The sequence below is a fragment of the Solea senegalensis genome, linkage group LG2 (genome assembly GCF_019176455.1).
Source record: "Solea senegalensis isolate Sse05_10M linkage group LG2, IFAPA_SoseM_1, whole genome shotgun sequence".
NCBI classification, from domain to species: domain Eukaryota; kingdom Metazoa; phylum Chordata; class Actinopteri; order Pleuronectiformes; family Soleidae; genus Solea; species Solea senegalensis.
In genome coordinates this window covers 30,765,453-30,786,614 of record NC_058022.1, presented here as the reverse complement: position 1 = coordinate 30,786,614, position 21,162 = coordinate 30,765,453, and the positions used below count along the sequence as shown (strand labels likewise).

General features: G+C 40.5%; 1 protein-coding gene across 5 annotated transcripts in view; it reads left to right on the top strand.

Moving 5' to 3' along the window:
• Positions 1-20,341, top strand: part of LOC122765483 (diacylglycerol kinase zeta-like) — an 80,733-nt gene extending 60,392 nt beyond the window's left edge. For 4 of the 5 annotated variants that reach the window (XM_044019745.1, XM_044019746.1, XM_044019741.1 and 1 more), the window contains 9 exons: positions 1,736-1,813; positions 6,359-6,448; positions 7,697-7,753; positions 9,864-9,913; positions 12,451-12,491; positions 12,690-12,810; positions 13,223-13,259; positions 14,309-14,408; positions 17,880-20,341. In XM_044019745.1, coding sequence (XP_043875680.1) covers positions 1,736-1,813; positions 6,359-6,448; positions 7,697-7,753; positions 9,864-9,913; positions 12,451-12,491; positions 12,690-12,810; positions 13,223-13,259; positions 14,309-14,408; positions 17,880-17,996 — 691 coding nt within the window. In that variant the 3' untranslated portion in view covers positions 17,997-20,341. Of the gene's footprint in view, positions 1-1,735; positions 1,814-6,358; positions 6,449-7,696; positions 7,754-9,863; positions 9,914-12,450; positions 12,492-12,662; positions 12,811-13,222; positions 13,260-14,308; positions 14,409-17,879 lie in introns of those variants that run through there. The other variant, XM_044019742.1, reaches the window with a different exon arrangement.
• The last annotated feature ends 821 nt before the right edge of the window (positions 20,342-21,162 follow it).

Below are 21,162 nucleotides of genomic sequence, written 5' to 3'. Positions count from 1 at the left end.
ATCACAGGACTAAAACATCACAAAACATTTTCTCATTACAGTACAGAGCATATTCGCTGCTGCTGATTCAAATTGCTGCATGTACATGGAGAGATTATGGTGAACTTTAGTAATGAAGTGTATTAGTATGAATACAAATCAACGTTCTCATTATCAGCAAATTAACTTCTCAACCAGGGGTTTTCAAAGTAACAGGCGGCCTCAGTGGGGAGGGACATGATGAATGATGAATGACATTAGTTACTACATTAGTTATCAAAAGGAGATCACAGCTTAACTGTGTTTGATCTGGTTGAAAAGATGATGTTGTTGCTTTGGGGGAATTTAGCTATTTCTTTTCTAGAGTAAGAAACTAACTGATCAAAGACCCTTTTTTCTATGTATACTCTATATGTATGATGTTTAATCCCATATCATGTCAAACCACATTAAAAATATATTTGCTCAGCTGTTGTCTATAAATAATATAATTATGATTTTGTAGTAGGCCTGGGCAAATTTTATCACAATATCCTTTTTATATCATTTGAAATCAATACATATCACGTCAATATTTCTGTCAAGCTTAAAGTTTCCCCTTTATTTTGAAGTAAAATGAAATGTTTTTCTCATCTTTGTTCAGGGGGCCACATCCAGCATAATTTGATCTCAAGTGGGCCGAACCAATAAAATGATAGCGAAATAACACCTATGAACAACAAGATCTCCATTTTATTCCTTTGTCCTACATTTAATGAAGTATCTTTTTATAAAACATGACCTTTCTGGAGAACAATAGGTCAGGTATTTTGAAGTGAAAAATATAGCATTTCACATTACGAGTAGATTCTAATCGTAATGTGAAATTTTAACAAATTCATCCTGGGGACCGGATTGGACCCTCTGGTGGGCCGGTTGTGGCCCGTGAACCGTACGTTTGACACCCCTGTTTTAAAACATTCACTCTTCTGCACCAACGTCCATAGAGAAAATGAGCATTTTTAACTCTCAGGGACACGGGAGCTGCCTTGTGTCACTTAAGTAAAGTAGTACATTTGGACTTCCTGATGGATTCAGCAGTGGATCTATAACTCCTTTGTGCCATGATGTTAAATTAAAGGTGTGGGGAATAACTGATTTACAAAGCAACACAAATTAACTTTTCTATAGAGATAAAGCAGTGAGCATAATTTTTAGATATTCTTACAACATTATATTGATCAGTTCAAAAGATCTAAGCTTGTAGCATAAACCTTTCTTTTCAGGCTTACTGAGCAGAGACCACGTACTATATTGGAAAAAGGGGAGCCCTGCAGTGTGAGCCTAGAAACTCCATCTGGAGACACAGATCATTTCTATCACAATTCAAGAGCCACACAGGCACACGTCTCAGTGCTCAAGACAAAGAACAACCAGCAGGAAGCAGCATTTAAACCAGACTTAATAGGCCTTTTACATCATTGTCAATGTTTGACCTTTACTTTCATTTTAACGAGCCCTTCTTTGCTTTACTCAAGACGCTCTCTCTGCCTTTTTGTTTGTAAAACCCAATTTGTGTGAAAACGTGGCTTTAATTAATGCAAGCTGTATCAGTGTCACATTCTAAATTGGATTGTATTGGAAAAGACGATTGGCTACGTAACAGTGAAGCATAGAATAGGTGTGACACTGTCTTAGTGACACTTATTTAATTCTGGACTGCTCCACTGTGTACTATTGTTCATTATGTGTGTTTCTGTTTCTGTTTTCTTTTAAGGGAAGAGCCTTCTAATCAGACTCCAGACACCTTTGTTTATCCTGTTGCGTCTTCCTCCTCTTCATCCTCTATTCTCAGGTAAAACACACACATTTAACACTCACTGTCACATTCATTGAAAGCAGCAGCTGACTGTGTGTGTGCGTGTGTGTGTGTGTGGTTAAACCCCATATTAGCCTTGACAGGTGGTAACTTCTCAACAAAAAGACTTGATATTTTCCCGATGACACTAGTAATTTACACAGAGCTGACCTGTGGACTCATGAGGCACAGCTGCAGAACGTTCAGTCTGCGATGTTGTACTGTTCTTTCGTGTACAAAGTGAAAGTTAAAAGGATAGCTCAGGATTATTGAACTGACAAAAGAAGTAGGTGCAGACTGCACTGCGAGTTCCCTGTTTGCAATTTACTGAAAACTGTAATTTGTTTCTTTGTAAAAAATAAAAATAAATAAAATAAATTACTCCCTGAACCAATGTCCATAGAGAAAATCAACAATATTACATCACAGCACTCTGGACTTGATCTACTGCTGCCTCCATCACTAAGTTCAAATGTGTTCTATGAGACTTCAGTGTTTGAAAGCCCTTGTTCAGATATACTAAAGTGACTAAAAAGCACCAGATGAGGCAACAGTCGACTAGTAGCTCTTGTGTTTCCCAGCTAAAAACAGAATTTTATTAGGTTACTCTTTTGGAAAGTGGCTAAAATGAGTTTTTCTTATGTCCCCCACTGGCAACCACGTTGTCTCATCGCATCTCTCGGCAGCACAGTGGGTGCACTATCCCTACATGTGTGTTTATGATAGGTGCAGAAAGAAGGGCACAGTTCACCTCGTTGGTCAAGCAAGTGCAAGCTGCCTTTACGAGGTCAAAGCCTGCCTGCAACAGAACTGTATTCCGCCATGTGTGTGTGTGTGTGTGTACGTACATGTACAAATACATGAATAATATTTTCAGTCTGCCTTTTTCTTGCTCTTTCACTCTCCATCTTAGAAACTGCCAACAGTGTTGCCATATTTGCACTGGTCATGTGTGCACACACGTGTTTTCTCGGCGCTTGTGTGTGTGTGTGTTCATTTTTTCTGCTTCTCCTCCTTCATCCACATTAAATCCTTTTAACCATATTTACACAAACACTCACAGATTCAATTCTCACCTACAGGAACCTGTTAGTGCAGCTGTTTGTTGACACACTGTTTCTGCTCGCTCTCTCTCCCCCTCACTCTCTCTCTCTCCCTCCCTCCCTCTCTCAACAGAAAAGTCTGTTGTTATTAAATTTATTTTATAATTGATCCAAACAAGAACCAAAACCAATAATGCGCTCGCATGCTAGTTTATCAGGTTTGTATAACAGCTCTGTTCTTATCGAATGCTGCTGAAACAGGAGTGAACAGCGCATTAGCTGTGGACTATATTTACTGCCAGATTAATCCACATGTGGGGCTCCAGTAAGAATATGTCTCAGCGGTAAAGTGTATGTGTAATTAAGTCTGCTCACTGATCTGTTTTTAAGAGTCACTGGACAAACATAGAAAGACAGGTGGATGGTAGGATGGAATAATGTTTTTTGTATTTTAGCCTCCAACCACGAGTTAGCAGCACTTTTGGCTGTTTGACTCTCTCTCCCCTCCTTCCACTCCTCTCACTAGACAAATAAAATGTATGATGTATTATTAATGCATATAAAATACTTTGATACTTTTAAAGAAATTCTATCTAAAAAAATACCATTAAATCACAATATATCGCCAGATTCTAACCAATACACAGCCTGAGAACTCTTGGACGTGAAGGGGTATCCACTTGGTTGCAATCTGCACCGTCACCACTAGATGCCATTAAATCCTCTACTCAGACGTTTTAAATCTGTGTCCTTAGGGACCCAGCATGCCTGTCCTCTCAGGCCGACATGATCACTCAACCCTTGTGTTGTTTACGAACAAACGAAACATCAAATGAGCTCGTTTGTTATCACCTCTTTAAAAGCACCATAGGAGATTTCTTTGCAAATTGACTGACCCTCCTCCTCAACAGTTTTATGCTGTTAAAATTAAAAAAAACAACACATCCTAAGAGTGGCGCTGTGAGGATATGAATGTTCCCACACCCTGCTAGAGTCGTGCGTGTGTGTATGTGTGTGTGTGGGAGGAGCAGCAGCAGAGAGAAAAGGACGGAAAACACAGAAGAAGCAATTATGAGAACAATACAGTGGAATTGACCGTAAACTGCAATGGATGTTTCCTGTCTCCTCATCAGTCACCACCACATCTTGTAAATAAGATGCAATTTTCTAAATGTCATGAAAAACTGTCATTATGACATTATGGGCAGATGTAGAGACGCAGTATAAACACAGCGATAGATACAGTTTATTGCATAATCATAATTGAGGCTGGAGGTGAAGGGAAAACATTGACTGTGGCAAAATAAATAAATAAAGAATTAAGTTGATCAAACATCTGTAGATGATTCCTTGAAAAAAAAAAACTTTGCAAGTACGATAAAAAAATTTGAGTTCATACCATGTGGGAATAAAAGATAAAGTCTACATCAACGTAGGTTACGTCAGGATGAATGGAGACGCTCAATATCCTTCTTATCAAAAAGTCTGGACAGGATGGCACGAAGCATGTAAAGCATCTAGAACATTCCAAGAAACACATAATCATCATCTCCCATGTTTTTGCTTGAAACTTTTTTTCTTACCTTTCCATGAATACATATGTATGAGCAGGGAAATGGCAGTTTGCCTGTTTGCATTTTTAACCATGTGCAGTGTTTTTGTAAACACCACTCCATGTTTTCAGGTGTACACCGACGCAGATTAACGTCCGAAATTAGCACAATCGTGTTTGTACATCTGCTTCTGTGACACTGATAGGACGGACTGCGCACCGGTTCCATTTAAGCCCATTAAACATAATAATGTGAGCACTGTCTTTTCCTGAACACATAATGTAATGAGTTTACTCACTAGCGTCAGTGCTCTTCACCGCTATTTAAATAATAAATGGTAGTTATTAGTGTAAACATGAGTGGGCGCGTGGCTTTATTTAATTAACACTTGTTAACAGCTTTGAATGCACAAGGCTGTTGGGTTTGGAGTCTGGATTTAAACATTTGCCTCTCATCTAATAGCCAGGAATCTTTAGACTCTGTGGTTAAAAAAAAGGGAAATCCAGCATCATAATATTTCCTATCCTCGTAATCCTGCGGCTGGATGTAAACTATGAAATGTAAAGCGACCACAGCTGTAAAGCAGGTTTCTGTTGTTGATGTCGTGGCTGATCAGTGTGTAAAGATCAGCCATGAGAAACAAGAGAAGGAATAAATAAACAGGTACAATGTGAATCCAGGAAAAAAAAACATAACCTCCTGATCCGAACAACACTACCCTTTGGCTATATATACGTGTGTGTACGCGCGCGCGTGTGCGTGCGTGTGTGTTGGCGGTCTGATTTGCAATGCTGAGTGCACCGAGTGGGAGGATGAGGAGGAGAGATGAGGCCAGAGGCAGGGGCAGAGTGAGGGAGAGATGGTTTTAGGAGAAAGAGCGAGTCAGAAAAGCAGTGGATGGAGAGAGAAATGGAACACATGTCAGAGCACTAGAGAGTCACACCAATCTACTGTACTTAGACACGCACACACACACTCTCCAACAGTGCAGCAGTGCCCACGCAGGGCCAGAGGTGAACGATATTCCTCCTACTGTAATTACCTCTCTCTCTCTTCTGCCTCTCTCTACCCCTCTGTCTCTCTGACAAACACACTGAAAGACGCCTACACACAAAATATTTTTGTTGTTTTTTTTCTGTTTTTTTCTGTTTTTAAATGAGTTTTGTCTTTCCCTTATTGAGAGTTCACACTCGATAGCCCGGTGAAGTCACAGTCAGGATCTCCACAGCAGAGAGAGAGACTTTTCTGAAATGTCAGTGAGGTGTACGTCAGGTAGGAAAACGCAGTTGTTGGAGGAGTCTCGTTTTCCCACTGCGTCTCCGCCGTCGGGGACTAAAGTGGTCACCAAAGCAGACTACACCGTGTTTCCTGACAAAATATAGTGGTTTCATAGCATCACACTGCTCTCATGTCTGCCCCCAAGAGAGGACAGTCATTACCGTGCTCAGCACATGAGGTTACAGTTGTAGGGCTGAACAGTTTTTCCATAACACTCTTTTTGTGTCTAATGATACGTTTGCTTTAAGCTAAAGCAACATTTTGATTCAAAAAGTTTCTAAATTTAAGAATTTCTTCACAATTCCAAAACTACTGAAAGTGTGTGAGATTGTGTTAGGTCAGAAATTATTATTATTATTATTATTCCTTTTTTTCTTTTCTTTTTTTCAGTTTCAGTTAGAGAATCAATGCGATGGGCTGCACAACAAACATCTTTTTTGAACTGTGATCCAAAGCTACTCTGGTGGTGTGCCAGAACGAAAATACAAAATAAAATGAAAAATAGGTCCTTTCATCAGGCTCCATGGTTCACATCCTCTCCTGAACATCTCGCCTTCATGCCTTCGTTCCCTGAGCTGTCTGGAAGCTGAAAGCATCACTGAACAGTCAGTCCTGAGTGTAAACTGGACTTTGTTCGCTGACTTTGTTTCCTCTGTGTCCTGCTGTAGTTCTTCTCAGAGGCAGCGAGTGAACAGTGACAGCTCTGCAACCGAGGCCATGACACAAGACATACCACCAGTTACCAGCAAGCTCACCAGGTTAGTATGCTGTCTAATGTCTCACACTGACACGACTCTTCAAAGTTTAATCATTATTTTCCTCCAAATGTGACTACATGTGTGAAAAAATAACTGGCACAAACACAAATGTGCTTTTTTTCCTTTTTAAATGTTACTAGTAAAATAAGAATAAAAATACGTTAAAAAAACAATGTAAACAAAGGTAAACTGTAGTTATTGGTCCAATGCTCATTAAGTATTTGAAATGTTGGGCTATAGCTACTGTTCATATAAACCCAAAAGTTGTTTATCATGTTGGACACAAAAAGGGTTATTGAGCCGTCCCTAGGGTTAGTTATGGAAAGTAATTACAGCTATAATACAGTTAAAAATAAGACAGTTTTAATAATGTATGGTCAACAACACTTGCTGAGAGTGACACAGTGACCAAATAGGAAGAGTTAGAAAGTTGAGAAGAATACCTGATGACTTTCTTCCATCACTTCAGGTCTGATTTAAGGAGTCTTGTCTCTTCATTCTTAGCTGAGCACATTTGCTTCATTATTTTGAATATTGTAAATCTTGGTCTGACAGCAATCTGTAAAATTCCGTCATGGAATTCCGTCTTGCTCGGAGTGAGCACATACGGTAACTCCCCCCATCATTACAAGATTCTGTCTTTGTGAATTGTTTTAATCCCACAGCACAAATGTGCAGAAGTGAGCTGTGGGATTATTGTAATTTGCTTCATCCGGTGTAACTGCACTGCATCTTTGCATTGTCTTTGTACGTACAGTAATCTCAGTGTGTGAGAACACGGCAGACCAATTTACGGCCAAGGAGAAAGATGAGAATTTGTGGAGACCAAATCAAAGCAAATAGAGGAAATGCCACCAATGTGGTTTCTGTAATATTTTTATTAACAAAGCTTTTAGTACATGCCTTTAATCGTTTTGTTGAGTCAGTCGCTGCCGTTAAAGCTAACTTTTTGAAGATCTGTCTGTCTGTTTACAAAATCAAATGTCAACATATGCAGCAAATAAAGTTATTCTCAGCCGTCAGACTCTTCAAAGGCTGCAGCTTCTAAGCACTGACATTTCTTACATAGAGGATGAGCATGAACAAAGACAGGTGCTGCATCTTATTTTAAAGTCTACTATAAACAAAAGTGAGTCCTTGGTGTCATATCCTAACTGATGTGAATTTTTGTTTGTTGTGTTTTATATTTGGTATCAGCGTATGATTTGCTCCTGACTCTATGTTTTTCATTCTGTTTTATTGCTGTAGGGCCGGCTGCATCCATCGTTCCAACACTACATCTGCTGATTTTAAACCACGACAAAGGTCAGAGGTTACACAAGTAATTCATATGTGTACTATTTGTTTAAGTAAAGTCAAAATGTAAATCCATGTAAGTATGTAAACGTGTCTCTAAATGTCTCTACTGTATAAACACCACCAGTTAAGGGACCTTCAGGTGGAGAAGTGCTAGCTCTTTTTGCCATTCATAGAGCTCTCCATCACAGAAATGCCAGACCAGTGTTAACCCTGGTCTTATTGCTTTTGTTGTCTGATGAATTGTTTAGCCAGAGAATGAGCTTTTCATGGAAGAAAATCCAGAGAGTCCCCTGCAGCTAGACACTCTGAACGCCTTTCTGCCATCTTGCTTTCACTGCCACGACTAATACTCTGCTATCAGTATCATTAGTTAGTTAATATTTGTTTAATCCTCAATCAAAGCATCTGTGAGGCATAAAACGGATGTTGCTGTCAACCAATAAATCACAAGTAAAGCAGGACGGGACACCGTGCAACTGCAAGCCTTGCTTTTTAATCTCTGTGCTACTTGAACAGCTGTCGACTCGAATAATCTATGTTTATTCTCTCAGCTTTGGTCACACAACTGAGTTTGGAACCTCTGGTACTGTGCCGATACACCTTGTGATCAGAGACCCTTTATTTGCATACAGCAGAGCAAACATGTATCACAAAATCCCTCTGAACTACTAATCCCCACTGTTATTTAGGATTTTCAGTACAGACTGTGGCTGCTAACCGTACACATCACACGTGCACTTTGTCTTCTTTTCTTCTTCTCTCCTTTCTCACTTACATACACCAAGTACCCCCAAGGCCACACCCTCTCTTAAAGAGCCAGTCTTGGCGTGCGACACTTGCGTATGTATGTAACAGTTGGATTATTTGTATGACTGCAACACAATCAGGTCTTGCAAAAAGGTTTTAGTTTTTAAGAACAAACTCACAATACAAAATCAGGTTGAATGCTGTATCAGAGAACAAAAAGCATGTTGAGCTAAGTCAGTCAGTCATCATCTAACCGCTTTAACCTCCACCAGAGGGTCGCGGGGGGTGCTGTGACAATCTCAGCTACATCGGGCGATAGGCGGGGTACACCCTGGACAGTTTGCCAGTCCATCGCAGGGCCACACACAGATAGAGACAAACAACCATTCACTCTCACACTCACTCCTATGGTCAATTTGGAGTGTCCAATTTACCTAATCCCCACATTGCATGTTTTTGGACTGTGGGAGGAAGCCGGAGAACCCGGAGAGAACCCACGCACACACGGGGAGAACATGCAAACTCCATGCAGAAAGGCCCTTGTTCCAACCGGGGCTCGAACCCGGGTCTTCTCGCTGCAAGGCGAGGGTGCTAACCACTACACCACCGTGTATCCTATGTTGTGCTAAGTGCATGTACTAAACTTTTGGGAACAGACTGGAGCCTCTCTTTCTTCCTGTGGTGTGCTCATAGATGACTGTGGAACACGATTTGCCCTGAAAACAATTTTCATTCAAAATGTTTTTGTTTGCTTTAATCCCTGTGGCAACAAAAAAGGAACTCCTATGCTCACCCCTCCCTTTTCCCACGTAAGTCAGGGAACTACAGTGGCCTTCATATACCAGAAAGGATCTAAACAATTTCACATGTCGCTCTTCTTGTTCTTCAGTAGTTTTATGCTTCAGGCTTAGGTGGGCAGAAGTATTTTTCATTTGGATCGTAAAGTGCTTCAAAATGCAAAAATCATACGTTTGGCTGGTTTGCCTGTTTGGCAGTGAGACCCTTGTCTAAGGCTACCATAACCAACGGCTTTTTATTTTTAAGTGGTTATACATTTATGGAAAATGTATTCATGGGTAGTGCATTCACTTTCTGCCAACAAACCCTCCTAAATGTTACACACTGGAGCTGTAAAGGATTTACTGGGGCCGGTTCACGTTTCTCCATGTTCACCATGCAATTCAAATGATGGAGCGCCGAGTCTATGGCAGAAGAACTGCTGCCGTTTGCCAAAGAGCAGCCTGACACACACTGTAAAGCTACAGTGGGGAAGGGGTTGTGTTGCAGATTTTGTAACTTATCTAGAGTGAACAGAAACGGTGCTAGTGATTCAACAGCCCTTCTAAAGAATGTCGGTTTCTCTCTGCAGACTGGAGAAGAGCCAGAAGATGAGTGAAATCGGCAGAGAGAAGGAAAAAGGTAACACATACGCGTATATACTTACAGAATACTGTGTCACTCTCTTTTTCATCCTGGGAGTCGGTGTGTGCGAGCCCGGGCTCTCTGTTCTGTCAGTGATACTGTGGTTTTGTTCTCATCTGGAATGTGTAAATGTGTTCCTTCACTCGTCTTGCCTCTCACTTGGTGGCGAGTGTGTGTCAGCAGGTTTGTGTTTTTGATTCCAGTCTGTGCGTTGTGAGCTGACTGCAGCCCAGTTGTTGGTGCCTCTGTGGAAATCAACAGCAGCAACCGACGCAGTCCTGCTGTTCCTCCTAAATGAGCCAGCTGCATCATGGGAAAGCATTCAGGGATAGTCCAGGGTGTTTTGAAGTGTACCCACACGTACTCAGTTGCTGAGGCTCACGCTCGTACTGTAAACGTGGCTGCCAGCGGGGACACAAGGAAAGACAGATTGAAGCCTCTTAACAAAAGGTTCTCCTAAAAAAAATAGATGCTTGCTTGAGCTCACAATATCTTAAAAATGTGTTTGCTGCATTATATTACAGCATGTCCTGATTAGAAACTGGTTCGTGTCACCGTGGAAACCCCTCACTCCCTGCACCAAAGTTCATAGAGAAAATTTATAACACAGTTCTGATTAACCTTATTAACCTTAACGCTGCAGTAGACCAGCAGCTCCTATGTCTCCTATGTGAGATAAAAACACACGTTTTCTCTTTGAACGTTTGTGTGGGAGAGTAAGCGGTTTCAAAAATATAAACTTTTAAAATTAAAGGCATTCAAATATGATGTTTAACTCAGGATTACTCCATTGCTTTGTTTCAGTGTCAACTGGTTTTTAGTGATACAAACAGTTCATTTGAGCATAACAAACAATTCAGATCAACTTCTTCTACTGATGTTACTGTGAGACTGTAGCAGCTGTATTTGTGTGAGAGTGCTGATTATGGGATGTACAGTATCGTTGAGCAAAGCCGTGTCAGGGACACATAAAGCAAACGTGTTCTAACGTGAGAGTAAATATGGCAGACTGCAGATCGTGTATTTGCCTCAGTTGAACTTCACACAGCAGCACGACGACGACTCTTCTTCTTCTTCTTCAGCATTTGCATAATTTGCTCTGAAAGGACGCAAATTTAGTCATGGATTCGTTTGAATTCAGTCTGTTTTTCTTTCTGTCACGAGCTCATCTTCTTCTCCACCCCTGACTTTCACACACACACACACGCACACGCACAGCTCCCATAAGGGTCAGATAGGTTGACTGCATCAAACTGAGGAGTTCAATGGAGCAAGTGACGTGAGTGTGTGTGTGTGTGTGTGTGAGAGGGAGAAATTTAAGTCTGAGAGAAGCAGACAGAGGGGGACAGGTCGATGTATTTCCCCCTATGGTTTCATAAATCTCCTCTCCTCTGCTCTCTCATGGTTTAGGACCAGTTGTCATTTCCTCTGGTTGGCTTAATTCCCTCCCTGGGCTAAATTCATTTAAATCCTACATTCAGATTGTGTGTTGGGTTTTGTGGTGCATGCGTTGTTTTTGATTTGTCTTGAAGCCACATAAGCTATTAGAGATTTTTTTAAGTCCCTCTCTCTCTCTCTCTCACACACACACACACACACACACACACACTAAGCCTAACATAACTGGATTAGGACTCGGCTATTTAGAGAGAGAAGGAGTGAGAGCGAGTATTGAGGTCAGCCTAATAAACATTCATCTCATATCCCAGCCTGGCTACAGCCGTACATACAGCATGTGTTTTAACCAGCAACCAGTGACATGAAAATAATGTTTGTGAGTGTGCATGTGTTGTGTTGGGGTTTTTAGATCAACCGCATTAAGTGTTTCCTTCTATAGGATCTTGCTTTGGGGTGTTTGGAAGTGTTGTTGTATGAGGTACTGACGTGTAGTTAGCACTGACTGCGCTGTGTCGCACTCACTGTAAACATACCTGCCACACTGATTTCAGCCTTCAGTATTTTCAAACTATAAAGTTTACATCATTTTATAAACCACTTACCACCCTTGTCAAAGTCCATAAACAGAATCTGTGGTTTTCATATTACAGTACAGCAGAGTTGTTGACTCTCTGCTGCCTCCATCAGTGAGTTCAAATGTCTTATTTTGTTACTTTGACGTTCAAAATCCTACATTCAGATTTACCTAAGTGACACATAATTACCAAACGAGGCAGCAGTCGACCGACAGCACACAGCTGTGTCCCTGTGAGCTGAAACCTTTCTTTATGGAGTTTGGTGTGAGATGTATCGTAGATTTAAGCAGACAGCTGATCCCAGCTGATAGCCATGTTTTTAGTCAAGAGAAAGCCTCCTTGTTTCAGACTGGTTCTCAGTGCAGGAGGTTGTGCACGGCACAGTCAGCACTGAGTATGTGTCAGTACCTCATATGAACACATAAAATAACCCAGAACTTTATATATAAATTAGTGAAAAGGTTTTGATTTACTCAAAATGATTAGAACTTATTTTCAATGTACATTTACACCACTCCTCTCTAACAGTCCCCGTGTTTCTCTCTCCCTTGTTTCTGATAGAGACGTTGATCGAGTGTGTGAAGAACAAGGATCTGGAGAAAGTGAGTAACTATTCAACAAATCCATAGTTTGAACACTCTTCTGCAGCGTTTGACTACATGTGGTCCTACTCGTCAGAAAACCATACATTCAGCCTCGTCAGAGTGGTCATGTTCTGCAGTTGCCGATCAAAATGTTGCATCGAAAATTGCATCTTGTTTTCATTTTTAAAGCCCATCTGACCCCTACTTCACTAAAAGCTGCAGGAACTGCACCAGAAGGGGGCGGACCTCATGGTGCTGGACCAATCGGACTGCAGTTTGTTGCACCACGCCGTCAGCACTGGAAGCAAAGAGATGGTCCGCTACATTCTGGACAATGGTAACTGTAGCCCTGTTATAAATTATACTTATCATCTCTTGTAATGACTCTAGTTTAATCAGGTCATTTCAGTGCCACTATTTTGCTTTTTCTGTGATCTTTACCCTAAATTATACTTATTTGCCTCAAAACTGAAAACATATCATAGCAATGCACATTGTTTGGCAATAGCAGCAGACACATTGTAATGCACTTAAACACACCCCTCTGGCAGCGGATGTTGACGAGCCCCGAGTCTCTATTAAGACAGATCTTAACCGAGACCAACCAAGAAGTCAGTTCCAGGCTTAGCAAAGACCAGATGCTGCAACATAAATTACATAGTCTTGTGTTTTTGGAGCTGGAGCAATCCCAGCTGACACTGAGCCAGACTCTGCCTGTCTACAGTTACGTTTTATCTGTTTGTCTCCAGCTCCAAATGACCTGCTTGACATCACAGAGAAAGAACAGTAAGTACATTCACGTTTGTCATAATAATGTTCAGCCACAGTTCATCCAATATTGGTTGATAGTGGTGTTGAACAGAAGTTGGGATCAATAATGTTGTATTACAGCCTTGTTTGGATTCTTCTTCCTTTCTTGATATTTTGGTTCTTGAATAGAGTCATTTTAAAAGTGTCTATCTGGTAGTTTCCACTGGCTTGGCCCGCCACGTCTCGGCACAGCACGGTTATTTTGTGTTTAGCGATAGTACCTGACCCTTTTTTTAGTACCTGCTTTGGCGAGGTTCCAAGCGAGCTGAGGCGATACTATGTGTGACGTCGCCTGACTGCCGCCCACTGATTGGTCAGAGTGCCGTCACAGGAAGTGGCATGAACAATGTAGATCAGTTGAATAGACGTGGGTTAATCTCCAACAATGACCAGGGAAAAGTCTAAAATCTAAATATTTAACAGAGGAGTCTGGTGTATTTAGCGACAGATCACGACTGAATAATTATCTACGCCGGCTTAAGTTTATCATATCCTAAGAATAATCTTTGCCGCTTAATCTCAGAGTTTACCGGCACAAATTACCCACATCAGGTAGCTGTAGATCAGCACGTTGGTTTGATAGAGTGAGTGGTTTGCAGAAAAAGACTCAGCAGTGAGATGAAGCAGTGAACATATTCTCAGGATATCGGTGATGTAAGGTTACGCATGTTTTTTAAGGTGATGGTTGATGAGGTGACCAAACTGACAGCCACTATGAAACATGTTTTTTTCCTGTCACATTAATTAAAACAGATTAAAGGACACAGTAGAAAAGACTGCAGATATAAAATGTGGTAAAACTTCCGCACCAGATTTAATAAAGTCTCACTGGGCCCAGGTCTGACTTTATGTGCCAAGCTTTCTAACAAATGATCCAGCCTTTAAAGAGAATCAACAGAAGAAAGCAAATCAAAGCAGTGGAGTGCTGAATCATCGGTGGGGCTCAACTCTCTTTTTTAGATGTGAGCTGCTGTTATCTCATGTTTTCTCTCTGTGTCTCTTTGTCCGTCTCTGTGGACAACCAGCGGTGAGACGGTCCTCCATCGCGCTGCCTCCCTGTGTCACAGGACAATATGTCACTACCTGGTAGAAGCAGGAGCCTCGTTGATGAAAACAGACCTCCAGGTAGGTTCTGCACACACGGGTGTGTCTGAGTGGGCAACAGTTGTGGGACTCATATTCACATTAACTGACAAAATAAATAAAAAATACAGCCTAGAGTCATTTGTATTGATGTGTTCAGCACTCAGCCACAATTGTGAGGTGTTTTAAATGGATTTCATTCTTCACAATCTTTATTTTATTTGAAACATTGAAGAATTCTCCGCGACTTTGTTTAAAAAAATACACCGATCAACCACAATATTACAGAAAGACACCTGTTTCATTGTTGTGGCTGATCTTCTCTTAAAATTAGTGATAGGAATCAGTTATTGGTCCGGTTTTGGTCAAAATAACATGTCAATCCAAAAATCCTATATATCACATGCTTCACTTTGCACAAACTGTAAAAATGTAAATGTTTATTCCTTCTTTTTGGGAGAATAGTGTTTGTTACACATTTGGAGAATTATGTCTTTGAAAGTTACTGTATTATAATAATATTGGTAACAGTAGATACTCGAGTTACAAAAAATGGTATTGGGACATTCCTACTTAAAATATGTTCATATCTCAATTTAAGTTACACAAATGGAGGAATCCTTTACTCTTACCCTAGCGCATCAGGGAACTCGGGTGGCTTTTGCATTGCAACAAGGGTTTTTCCTCTTCCTCTGTTGGTTGGTTTGTGTCTTTGAGGCTGTTCTACAAACATTCTGTCCTCCACGAAGCAAGCGCCTTTTCCTCAAGCACATTTATAAAAGGCTTCGTCTAAGAACCAAACAATTTTACACTTTTACAAACAGTACATCCAATTTCTGCTGATAAACACTAATTAATAATTCAGATATTTTATGAAAGCAAAAAGCATTTACAATGCGTTGTGCTACTGTTGGTGCTGGAGAGAAGTGACAAAAATCTGAACAATGGGAGGTAATTAAAAATCTGCGGGAGCCTAAACTGGCGTGTGGAGGTTTTTTTTTTCTCTTTAAGCTTTCGGTTAATGACCTCAACAAAAGCAAACCAGGAGGTCATGGACAAATAATTAAACTTTTTCTCATGTAGTAATTATCTTTCAAATAACCATAATGTTTTTTTAATGATTGATTTTGAAGAGGTTTCCATATGAGATCATTATCATTACCGAAATGCAAAGGATGATTCAACGTTAAAAGGTTCTTCTCTGCCTGTTAAATATTGATATATATATATACGTATATATATATATATATATATATATATATATATATATATATATATATATATATATATATATGTATACTTATATCATGTAAATATATGTAATTATATCATTATGTCATGTGTTATTTGAAAAAGGGATAATGCACAGAAAGAAGAAACATTAACCTTATATACAAAACAGGATGTTCTGTTCTGGGTTTTAGCAAAAGTGCTATTTTCTACTTGTAATTCCTGTGCAGGTTGATGGATAAATAAATTAGGAGAAAAACATGATTTAATAAAAGAGCACAGAAGAACAGAATTAATAGGCAAAGACACGTTTTCTGAATTTAAATACAACTGCAGTGTTTGCTTTTATTTCCCAGTCATTGTCCCTTCTTGGGCTTTGTAAACTTTGGTTATTTATTTCTGTTTTGTACAAAGTGTAGATGTGGATGACTGAGAGCACTGTATGTAACAGTGGGTCACACAATAAACACGGTGGTGGAGGAAAAAAAAAAAAAGCGTGTACACCGTGACGGTCACAGTGGCCGCTGAAGGCTCCGCTGCATTGACTGCAGCAGTGTGTGCGTGCGTGCATGCGTGTGTGTTGTGCTTCCTCCTTCATTTGTGTTCAGTTTTCCATGGAGGTTTCAACCGTATAGAAAAGCTCCTCACTGTCTGGACTCAGCAGTGACCTAGATACAGAGAGGAGAGAGAGGGAGCAGAGGAACGGGAAAGGGAATGGGAAACAAATGACTTGTGACGACTGTGATTTTAACATTGACTGTAAAGAATGCTCGTCGTCTGGACGGTTAATGCAAACTGGAGGCTTTAGCAGCAGCTGTGTTGTGCTTGTGTGAGCTGGAATTGCAAAGACAAAGGTACAAACACACTCTGGACTCGACTAATTAGAGTCTGCTCTAAATTCTAAAAGTGATTCAGTGCCTCCCTCCCTAAAAGCATCCACTCAGAATACAGCGTTGTGTTGTGCATGGTGTTTCTTTCCAATGACTCATGCTGTTTATTCCATATCACAGTCACTCATTTCTCATTTTCATTACTCGGAAACAATGCCACTTTAACAGCAACTGCACTTTTCAATTATGGTCAAATGAGAAATGGAAAAGTCCAGTTAATTTGCAGCTCTCCTCTTCGCCATCATACTCTCTTTGAGACACAGCAGCTGGAGCCTAATGAAACACAGATTCTCTGCCTTTCCAGCACAGAGACAGGGACCGATGAGCAGAGCCAGTTGGAAAAAGTCTGTAACTGCGGTGTTTTGATTCAACTATATCAAATCTAAAAGTTGACTGGAATAACTTTAAAGCAGGAGTCTTAAAATGGTACTTGTAGAAGACTTTGTAGGAGATACAGAGACACAGAGGCACCAGGTGGAGACAGTGATAGCGTGTGAAAATTAGGAGAATGTTTTCCAGATGGTGCCGTACCAGACGACAGCCAGTTGCAGTAGCTGCCCCTTGCACGTCTTGCCCCTTGCATCTTTTTTTCTATTCTCCTCTCCTATACTTAATATTTTTTATGCATGTACAGTTGTCTATCTATCAGAGTAGAATGGAAAGTACAGTATATCAGTAAAAACTTGTACCATCTCTCCAGGCTACTCTCAGTGGTCGACTTGCATCTAAAGAACGAGGGACAACACTTTGATTCTGTATATGTTTATTTATTTATTTATTTTGTTTTTTGGCTCCTCGCCCTGAGAGATGAAGATGAATTCCGTGAATTCTCTTGCTTGTACTCCTGCCTGCCCTGCAATGCTTTAAACAGATGTGATGACCGCTATCTCATCATGTAACAGATGCTGAACATGTTAAGATGGAGCTTTAACATGCCAGTCATCTGTCTGTCCTCATGTAACACCCTTGCCGTTACACTCATTGACACATTGTTGTATGTGTGCGAGTTTGAAGTTAAAGCTTTGAGCACGTTTTATGGACGCGATCCACTCATGCCGTCCCTCAGGATCTTTGGTGCTGCGGTAAAGTGTTCCTCCCTGTGCTTGCGTCCGACTATTTTAGCAACAGTTGTCACCATCTTCACTTTTAACCAGTGAAGAGACGACACATTGCCCGGTATATATGCAGCCAGTATATATCTATATGCCTGAGTGCGAGGGGATTGTGTGACATCAGCTACCGGAGCTGTCTATCAGTTCTGAACAGGGTATTGGACACAGACACAGAAAGGTCAGGTTGATTTCAGCTGGTGTTTTAGCCCCAATGATGGACTGTACGTGTCGAGTCCAAATGTGCTTAATAAAAAAAGTGTAACTCTTTGCACCTCTTTCAGGGCGACACACCTAAGAACAGAGCGGAGAAGGCTCAGGATGCTGAACTGGCCGCCTACCTGGAGAACAGACAGCACTACCAGATGATTCAGAGAGAAGACCAGGAAACAGCTGTTTGAAACTGTGGGACTCTCCACGAGCAGGACACAGATGAAGAAGCTACCGTCTTCTTCCTCGTGACAGCAGGTCATTGGCGCCACTGTGACGGGAGGATTCCTGACATATGTCGTTCCTGGAAAACACAGCGTGCAGGCGGAGAGGGAAGCTGGACCAACATGTGTTTTTATCATGGCAGTGATCAGAGTGAGTGATGGAGGACGGTATACGCTGAGTCATTCCTCTTTATTTTTCAGAAGCTCAGTGATTTAAAAAAAAAAAAAATAAATAGAGTGTTTGAAGTCCAGAAAGTAGAAGCTGCTATCTGACGTTTGTACAGAGTTAACTTGAACACCTCGTTCTTTGATTCTCTTTCATCTCAAACTAAAGCCATCATCTGCCATAATATCAATGACACTGCCATGTTTGTGTGGATCAATTGTCTCAGTATTAGATATGAAGTTTAGTTTAGCAGGCGTCAGTGTAAATGTTGTACTTGGGCCTCACAAGCCTGGACAAGGTGAACAGGCCTTACTCTGCGAATGTAACTTTTTGTTAACGGGATTATGACATGAGCTGTGTGTGTGTGTGTAGCGTTGCAGAAGATGGCTGGAGTAAAGTCCACTGAACGTCCAGCAGAGAAAGGTAGAAATCTTAGCCCAGTGACGAAAGAAACCGTCATTTTCAGGGGACCCTGAATTCCCACAGCATCGGTTCATGTAAATCTGACCATTTTTCTGCTTATTGAATTACTTGGTAATGGACCAAAGGACAGTTAAATTAAATTTTGAGTTCAAGTCATCTTGAAACTATGTAAAAACGTGGGGAATTCTCCAAAGATTGTGTAGATTGGCTGTATGAATGAATGCAAAGGTCTGCAGATATTATCCTCAAATTCTCCTGACATCCGTAATCCGTAGCGAGTAAGGCTACGTGGAGATTAACAGGCAGGAGTGACAGATTGTTTCCAGAGCACATTTTTCCCCGGGCTGTGTGTACACACAAATACGATCCCAACATTCAGATTTTCAAGTCAGCGCTACATAACAGAGAACAATCATGTGAGAATCTCTGCGGCTTACACGCATGTGCTGAGTGTTGTTCACTGAATCATTGAAGGTACATCTTATCTGAAATATCTCCTGCTTTAATGTTAAGCGGTCTGACACGTTTGTTGCATGTTTAAATGGACATTCATGTTCACTGTCCTGTAATCAATCAGATTTGATTCAGATTTGAACGATGTAGCTTGTAATTTGAACGTGGCCTCCTGCTTGCTCAAGCCAGGCTTCACCCACTCGTCTGCATCCTCCTGACTCAGGAAAATCCCCTGCTGCGTTTACCAAATCATGTGTGAAAATGGCTTTAAAGAATATAATTTGTATGTGAACTCAGTTAAGTCTCATGGCAAAGACCAACTGAACGCGCATTCACAACAAAACCTGGTGAATCAAAAGGCATTTGAGTTATTTAAATCAAGCCGTTGTCACACTTGACGATGTACGTCATTAGCTCTGGCGTTAGCTTCAGGCTAGTAGCTGCTGGTTTAAAGCTCTTTGTCTTTAAACATAAATAACGACAAAGTTAACAGATGAAGGCAACTCAAACAAAGTCACCCGTGAAGGTAACTCTCCAGTGTCTCCACCACTTCTTCTGTAAACGTAATCACCAAGAGAAACACAGGCATCAATGACGATGATCTTCTTCTTCTTTCATTATTATTTGAGAGCCTGGTGTGTCTACATGGGATTTTCTGCTGCAGCTTAATGTCAGACACACATTCCATTAAAGAATGACAGTTTCTGTATTTAAAAAAAAAAATATATGTATATATATGTATATATATATACACATATACGCATATATATCTTTGAAAAAGAATGTTTCATCATTCCACAAAAAAATAAATGCTAGTCAGTGGCAGTTTACGGTCATTTAAACAGGTTGTCCAGCTGAGATGTGAGAAGGAAAGCAGCAGCAGCTGCAGCAGCAGCAGCTGAGAATGAGGACGTGCCCACATCTGTGATGAAAAGCAAACAGTGTGTGGTGAGTGAACAGACCTCCAAAAAAAAAATCATATAGAAGTTGATTTTTGTCTAAAGTTTGTACTGTACATATTTCCAGAACAGAGCGGCGTTTGCTGAACGTTTGGTAAACCAAAATGAAGTTCACTGACTCTTCTTCTCTTGTTTTGTTTTTGCCTCTGGGTTTTAACATTTGAGCGGTGTTGGTGTTTCCAGATTAGTTTCACACTGACGGTAAACTCTTGCATGTTGTGCATTGAATTTTTAATTTACACTGTGGCCAATTTAATCTTAATCCTGTTATCTTCTTGTTATTGGTGTAAAAATAAATGGTTTTAATCTTCTTTTCGGCTGCCTTTATATATTTTTTTTCTCCGTTCTGCACTTGTTTTAATGTTCTTTGATATAAGTATAAGTTGTTTTTTGAGATGATTATGAAGATAATAAAAATATTATGTTTGACAGAGTTCTCATTTTTTTTATTACACAAATGAATTCAACATTTAATTACTTCTGTCTCTTATTATGTTGTGTTTTTGACCTTGCTCAGTCTGTAAAGTGCCTTGAGATTATGTTTGTCGTTGTTTTCTGACTATTGAATTGAATTCTGCAACAAGATGTCTGTATACTGTATACTGTAATTGTATCCATGAAAATGTTAAAGGTTATACTGTATATTCTGTTGTGTATGGAGTACTGGGAAACCAAAGCTGATGCAGAATAAGTACAAGTACCTTTGTTGGATAGTTCCGCGTTTTTTTTGTCTATAAATAATTTGTTTAACCAGCAGTGGATCAACAACAACTGTGTGCCGTGATGTAAAATTGCTGATTTTCTCTATGGGCTTTGGTTTGGGAGTTGGGTAAGTTACAAACTTTCTCTTACTCTGGCACAACATATTGGTACATTGAATTTATCATGCAGTACTTATCGAGCTCAATATATCACAGTATCTCTCGATGTCCCTACTAGGTTTTATCTTTCCTCAAACCCATTTGTCAGAAGTGAGTCACTTCCTTTTTGAATATCTCTCTTAAAGAAAACTGCAGTACCAACAGAAAGTGAGCTGCGATGAGATGAGACTCTCGGGCACAGACGCAGGCTGTTTCTCCTGCTGCAATGACGTTTTCTCCACAGAAAAAACATGCTGAATGAAGTCGCTGCT